The sequence below is a fragment of the Cebidichthys violaceus genome, unplaced genomic scaffold, assembly GCF_023349555.1.
Source record: "Cebidichthys violaceus isolate CVI_PGR_0920_01 unplaced genomic scaffold, fCebVio1.0.p SCAF_188, whole genome shotgun sequence".
NCBI classification, from domain to species: domain Eukaryota; kingdom Metazoa; phylum Chordata; class Actinopteri; order Perciformes; family Stichaeidae; genus Cebidichthys; species Cebidichthys violaceus.
In genome coordinates this window covers 95001-102500 of record NW_027176359.1, presented here as the reverse complement: position 1 = coordinate 102500, position 7500 = coordinate 95001, and the positions used below count along the sequence as shown (strand labels likewise).

At 47.6% G+C, this 7500-nt stretch overlaps 1 protein-coding gene across 1 annotated transcript in view; it reads right to left on the bottom strand.

Moving 5' to 3' along the window:
• LOC137874332 (disabled homolog 1-like) overlaps positions 1-5325 on the bottom strand; it is a 35748-nt gene extending 30423 nt beyond the window's left edge. Inside the window, 3 exon segments of the mRNA XM_068712970.1 lie at positions 3952-4229; positions 4346-4390; positions 5322-5325. Coding sequence (XP_068569071.1) covers positions 3952-4229; positions 4346-4390; positions 5322-5325 — 327 coding nt within the window.
• Positions 5326-7500: the final 2175 nt, after the last annotated feature.

Sequence of the window (7500 nt, the reverse complement as noted above, 5' to 3'; positions counted from 1 at the left end):
CCTCTGGGGTTAGGGTTCAGGTCAGCGGCACATTCTTAAACCTCCGGCCGGGTCGCCTCTGAGGGGTCAGATTTGAGAACGTGTCGCCGGGTCGAGTGTTGAGACGGAGAGCTTGATTAGTGACCGGGCAGAGAGCGGTTCTTCATGGAGGGAGGCTGCAGGGGTGAAAGGTGAGCTGATTGGTTGTAAGCTGGAGATCTGAGGTTAGCGATGGATTGTGGTCTCCGCTGTGTCCCGTTTGCAGAGAATGCCGCCATGTTGATGCGGCGTTCCGACCTCATGAAGGATGGATTGTTGCTTTACTGAGGACACTCCATCCTCTGAACATGGTTTAATTCGCTCACTTACTAAACATATCAGGACGGAGGGTCTTTCAGACCGAAGTGAATTGAAGGGATTGAAATTGAAGTCCAAGCTCTGGCAAATTCTGCTGTAGACTTTGGATCACAGCTTCATTATTCATCTCATTTTCATCCTCGAATATTGTGATGCGTGTAATTTCCCCCCCCCCCCCCCCCCCTACAAATAGACAAAAAAAGGATGCATTAGTGTTAACCGGGCTTTGGGCTGTGATCTGCGCTGATGCATTTGAAGGTCAGTGGAAATAACGAGTATAATTTAATCTCAAGTGTATTGTGATAACAAAAGAGACGCACAAAAATGGAGCGCGGGGACAAACCTTCGGTAGGTTGTCTTTAAAAAGCTGATGGAGGAATAAGAGAACACTTCCAGAGACGCGTAATGAAACACAGACTGAGTGAAGTGGAGAATAGAAACGCGCTCCTTCGACGGTGCATTCAGTCGTATGGATCCACGTCGGTTCTCTGGGTCTCTGGTTGTTTGAACTCTCCTCTTCTTCCTCTTCTGTGCTTTTTTGTCCTCTTCTGTTTATTCCGTCGGCCTCAGAGGAATGTGTTTTGTCTCCCACACTGGCTGATAATCGTTAATGTTGTCACAGGAAGTGCCAGTCTTTCAGAGGGGGGGGGGGGGGGGGGGGAGCAGCGCCACTCACTTCAATTTGCACCTTGTCTTTGAGAAACGTGTGAACAACGGCGAGAGAGTGTTAACCCAAACCCTCGGGGAATGGTCTTTAACAAAAAGGAAAGAAATCGCTCGTATGATGCGAGCTTCTAAAAGAACAAGTGTGAGAGAAGGCCGAGCTGAGGGCATCATTAGGAGATGATGTGGTGGATTCTGAGAGGAGCTCAGACCAGATGTGTTGGTGGAGGAATTCTGCTCTTACTTGATGTATTTTCACCCCCAAAAGATGCATCGCAGATTAACAAATGACTCACGAGAGCATCATAGACGATATATATATGAATCCAATCGCTGGCAATGAAAAAGACAATTTTGTTCCTAATGTGGGGGATCGGGCCTTTGTGACAGCCTCTATAAAGAGACTCAGCGTCCCCCTCAGTGACTCCCGTGTCCCGGAGCCTCGCCGCCACCTCTTCATACATATACATGGCTGCTAAAGAGACGGTTCATGAATACTATCAAGGACCCGGTCTCCCAGAGTTTGTCCTCCTACGTGAATGTGTTGGAGAATGTGTGGTGATTTTTTTTTTTCTCATCATAAATGCTATTACTGGCTGTTTGTGTTCAGCTCTTTTGCATGATCATCTCCTCAAACGTCAGCAGCTTTACTGACACTACGGCTTTTTATTCAGAGACGCCCGACACCTTTCTCTTCCTTTGTATCGTACCGATTCAATACTAGTGCGTTAAAAACTAATATATATATATATATATATATATATATATATATATATATATATATATATATATATATATATATATATATATATATATATATATATATATTAGTTAGTATATTAGTATGTATATATAATCTTATCTTTTAACAGCTGCCTTTGTATGAATGTGACTATCATCAGACGTTTTTTGGACAAAACACGCCAAACACATCTTTTGTGCTACTGCGTTAGCCTTTGAGCTACTGGGTTTGCCTTTGTGCTACTGGGTTAGCCTTTGAGCTACTGCGTTAGCCTTTGTGCTACTGGGTTAGCCTTTGTGCTACTGGGTTAGCCTTTGTGCTACTGCGTTAGCCTTTGTGCTACTGGGTTTGCCTTTGTGCTACTGGGTTAGCCTTTGAGCTACTGCGTTAGCCTTTGAGCTACTGCGTTAGCCTTTGAGCTACTGGGTTTGCCTTTGTGCTACTGGGTTAGCCTTTGAGCTACTGGGTTAGCCTTTGAGCTACTGGGTTTGCCTTTGTGCTACTGGGTTAGCCTTTGTGCTACTGGGTTAGCCTTTGTGCTACTTGGTATCAGGCTGAGTGGAGTCTTACTTGTTCTTTAGCTCGGTGGTTGTTGTGCTCTTCAATGAAAGAAGCAACATGGCTCCCTCGTAAGCTACTTCCATCATGGATTTTGGAGACAACGCTCATTTTTTTTGCCGGAGTTGATGACGGAATAAGTGAGCCATCTCGCTTTGTTCGCCTCTCTATTGACAGTTACATAAATTAGCTGATTCGTGATATATGATAACAGGTACCTTAACAACTCTATTTGTATTATCAGACCTCAGTAGTAGTTTATTTGTCTGCCTCTACAGGTACCTTCACACCCAGCTTTACTGGTAATGGTTTTCTCTCTATTGCGAATGTAAGTTTGAAAGGCTACACTAGGGTTAACCCTCAGTGTGTGTGTGTGTGTGTGTGTGTGTGTGTGTGTGTGTGTGTGTGTACATGTGTGCCTGCAGGTTTTTTTTTATCTTTGTGTGTGTTCATGTGGGTGAAATCTTTTAATGCAACTGTTTATCAGAGGAAAAGCCTGAGGGCAAAAATCTCTTTCTCACTCACTCACACACTCACACACACACACACACACACACACACACACACACACACACACACACACACACACACACGGCCTTTAATGAAATGTTAGCTGCTGTAGAGTTTTGTAGTAGGCCTGTGTGTCTCGGTTGTGAGTCTTTATCAGTAGTGACTTGATGTTATGGATGTTCAGGAGCAGTTGGCTGTGTTAGACTGCAGCTGCCAGCCTTCTCTTTATTACGCTGTGCTGTAACTGAGCCGCAGCAACCAGTCCCAAGTCTACTGTGAGTGTGTGTGTGTGTGTGTGTGTGTGTGCGTACCTGTGGCAGCTGTCATGTGCATGCTGTCTAATCATCTAACGTGTCACTCTTCACTGTGGAACAGATTCCATACTCTGGTCGCTGTCACTCTACCAGGGAGCCGTCTCACGTCTCTGTTAGTCAATCAGTGTTTTAATTATATACATTTTACAGCTATACTTAAAAAAAAAAAAAATGACAAATCCTCAAAGCGAACCAAAACGTTCCACACAATGAAGACAGATTTGTAGATGCCTCATGTTGCTTTAACTGCTGTGAGTGGATTTCTTTGCTGTTTAACAGCTGAGTGGAAGTGTTCAGGAAGTGAGTCAGAGCAGCATTTCTTCAGGCGACATGTTAGCAGCCTCCAGACCGACTTTAACACATCTGCCACATTGTGCCGTTGTATAAACGTTCATATCGTCGCGTACGTTTGCTTTGATCATCACATTGTAGTGGACGGGATGGTATATGTGTGTTGCTGTGACAGTATGTATGGAATGATATTCTTATTAATACGTTTTTTTGTTTCATTTTTCCAGCCTTCGTATCTGAATACTGAATTAAGGGGATGTCAACGGTTAACCACCAAATCATTTCTAACCGGTTTCACATGTCTGTCTACGGGTTCATCTCTGATGTTTGGTTTATTTAAAGTCACTACGACGAACTCTCATGTGTTGATTCTTGCGGCCCCTGTGGACGAAACTGGTACTGTTTCAGAGCACCAGAGTCCCTTTAGAAAACCTCAGATTCTACTGCAGCAGGTGTCTGACAGTCTGCCCCACTTGGTCCTGGTTCTGGTTCTCCCGTTGCCTCCCTTCCCTCCAGACAGCCCAGCTCCAGCTATACGGCCTGGGTCTCCTCCTCCAGCCAGAGCTTCTGACTGCAGGTCTCAGGCGGCAGCAGAGCCGGATCTGGGTCTGACCACGGTAGACCAGGTCTCTGCTGGAGGATCTGGGTCTGTCCACGGTGGACCAGGTCTCTGCTGGAGGATCTGGGTCTGTCCACGGTGGACCGGTCTCTGCTGGAGGATCTGGGTCTGACCACGGTAGACCAGGTCTCTGCTGGAGGATCTGGGTCTGTCCACGGTGGGTTGATGTGTGCTGGTGGACACGCTGGTGTCTCAGCTGAAGGAGTTTCTGGTGAAACTTTTATGATTTCATCTGATTTTACACAGAATCCGACCCGGTGACACCGATGACGAGCATCAAGAATAATGATCAATTATCAATTAGACACGTACCAATCAGGAAGAGACACAAAATGACCACAAAGAGACATAAATCAACTGCAAAGAGACACAAAAAGAGGCTAAACGAGTAAAAGGTCTGAGTGTCTTGCCGTGTGGAGGAGAGGGTGTGGGGCCTTTTGCATGTCTGTGCCCAGGGGCCCGTTGTCTCATCATCCGGCAATGCACACACACACACACACACACACACACACACACACACACACACACACACACACACCACACACACCGTGACCTGCTCAACGCGCAGCGATAAAACTTCAGCGAAAGCCACCGTAAAATGAAATAAAAGGCCAGTCATTTACTACGCAAAAAAAGCATTAAAACTAGATGGATCTCACGCTTCCAGATGCGGCGCAGAACATTCACAGAGTCAACCGAGCGCCCAGAGGAAAGAGGGAAAAAGGAAAGCGGCAAATTAACCAGTTGAGTTACCGATTAATGGGTGTCGGGCTTCTTAAAGTTAAGGAACATTAACTGACAGAAACCGACATCTCTGATCTGAAAGTGAGAGCAGAGAAACATCGACTGCTGCTGCTTTGGAGAACATTGGGGTCCAGCATGATGTCAAAACAGAGTCTTCATGACGGGGACTAGTTCTAGGAGGTTGATTAATTGGACCTTTTGCCGGTGAAGGGTCTGGTGATGACAGCCACCGGTTTGCTGCCGAGGCTCCGCTGTGACTGCAGCAGGGAGGAGGTCGGCGGCGTGTGACCGAGAGGCCTTCAGACGTCGCTCTACCGCCGGCTGAAAGACACGACTCCAGGTGACGCTGAGTGCTAATTAAAATGGATTACATCGCCCTGCTGGGCTTTTTGCTCCCTTCCAGTTTGACTTCTCCTCTCCCGCCGTCTCCCGTTCCTTCATTCTGTCCCGTTTGAACAGCTCGTCGTGTGTTCCTGTCCCGGCTCCGTCGCTCCTCTTTCGTTCGGTACTTTCCGATACCGCCGGTTAGAACGCCGTCGTTTACCCATGTTTTGCATGCACACTCCCCGCGCGCAAGACGCGAGGATTTCTCGGCGCGAGGATTTCTCCGCGTGACCTTATTAAAAGAGGTCCTCATTGTCGGAGGGAAGGAGCTAAGTGCTCGTGGGGGAAAATGACACCGCTGCTAATGAGGACGTGGGAATGACTTCTACAAAGAGCGTCGGAAGCCGAGACGGAGAAGTGGAGACGTGAGTGGAGTAAAACAAAGACCAGGTTGAGACCAAGCGGGTTTAAAATGTGGCCAGACTGTTGCGGGGGTGGTCACGGTGGTGCACTGATCACATCTGACCCACCGGATGTAGACGGCGGGTAAAGGTCTGGTGTTTGAAGTAGAATTATGATCTGTTTCACTTCCTGACAAAGTGTGCGCTTTAGTGTCAGTTTGTGCCGTTAGCACGTTTAGCTTCTCGCGAGCTAAATGCTCCCAATCGAGCTCGAGCTTCCCCTAAATTTCCCCTAAAAGGCCGATAGTGTGACTTCATCACCGGGTCGGTCAGTACCAGACCAAAGGGGGACGACGTGGGATTGATTTGGTCACATGATTGACGGTAGAAAGGCCGCGGCGATGCCCGGTGCGATCGGACCAGCTGCAGGCTGAAGGGTCCCGTGAAAACCCTGTGCGATGAGACGCGTCCATTCATCAGCTCTCGTTCTCCTCGACCGCCTGCAGCTCTGAGCCGTTCTGTCAACGTCTCAACCGACGGATTGATGCGGGGAAAAACATTCCCTCCGAGGCTTTCCCTCTCCGTCTTCCTCTAGTAGTTCACTTCACATCCTCACATCGCTCCGCGAGATCCGCTGGTTTTGATTTGTGTTGTTGTTGTTGTGTGCGTATGCAAGCAGCTGATAGTGAGTGTGTGTGTGTGTGTGTGTGTGTGTGTGTGCTCTACCTGCCCAGGCTTGGGATTAAACGTCAGTCTCGTAGACTGATGCTCTCTCTGATAGAACGCCACAGCAGGAGTGAATCCATCGCCGCTCTCAGGAGGGAACAGAGACTCTTCAAAGGAGACGCATCGAATATGGAGTCGACGCGGCGCACAACGACGCAACCGTAGTTCAATAGACAGCGTTGTCCTCGCAGGCTGAACTGTGTGTGTGTGTGTGTGTGTGTGTGTGTGTGTGTGTGTGTTGTTGTTCCGTCGATGGTCCGACGGAGCATCGGCAAAAAAGAAAAAGGGGCGGGAGGTTAAATGCTTCCTGTTTCCTTTCGGCACATGCGGGGGTCACACTCCGGTAATGTGCTGTGAGCGGCTGGCACTGCGCCAGGCGGAAAGGGGGGGGGTTCTGAGTGTGTGTGTAACCTATATGAGTGTGTGTGTGCATGTGAGAGGAGAGAGTGTGTAAGTGTGTGAAGAGCGAGTGATTCATGGCGGAGGCCAGTGAACGATGCACCTCTGCTGCAGTTCTGGCGTTCACCCAAAACGTTTTTATCAGACTCTGCTCTGTGGGCGACCTAATGTGTGTGTGTGTGTCTGTCTGTGTGTGTGTGTGTGTGTGTGTGTGTGTGTGTGTGTGTGTGTGTGGATGACACCAGTGCTGAAACTATTTTGGGTTTGGACTCTCTGTCAGGTAACAGGACTCAGTTTGGAGGTATTATTTTGGGATCATGGTTGACGTTACTTTTACAGTTTTGTGACAATTTCCAGACTCGACAAATATTCAACAGTTTGGTAGAAATTGTTAAAGATTAAAGTTTCCATACATGACTTTCAGAGCATGTGGGCTGTATATATATATATATATATATATATATATATATATATATATATATATACAGATATATACTGTATAGCTATCCATGAATATGAGATGTGAGTTTTACAGATAAGTACAGTCCCTCCTCTGCATTGTGGACGTTACACTCGTCTTTTTCATTCTTCTCAGGTGGATTTGTTTATACGCCCTCCGGCGTTCTCAGAGAATGCTAAGAGCGAGTAAGCTGTTAGCGCTGTTAGCTGTTAGCAGCATTAGCTGTTAGCGCTGTTAGCTGCTAGCCGTCGGTTCAGCCGTCACCATTTTGAGAGGCAATAGAAACCCTTGCGATCTCTTTGGTTTGGTGACTTGGACTTGAATAGAGCCTTCCTAGTCTACGGACTCAAACACTGATGGGGGGGCTACCACACAATGTGCCCCCCCCCCCCATCAGCCCATCAGGACTAATC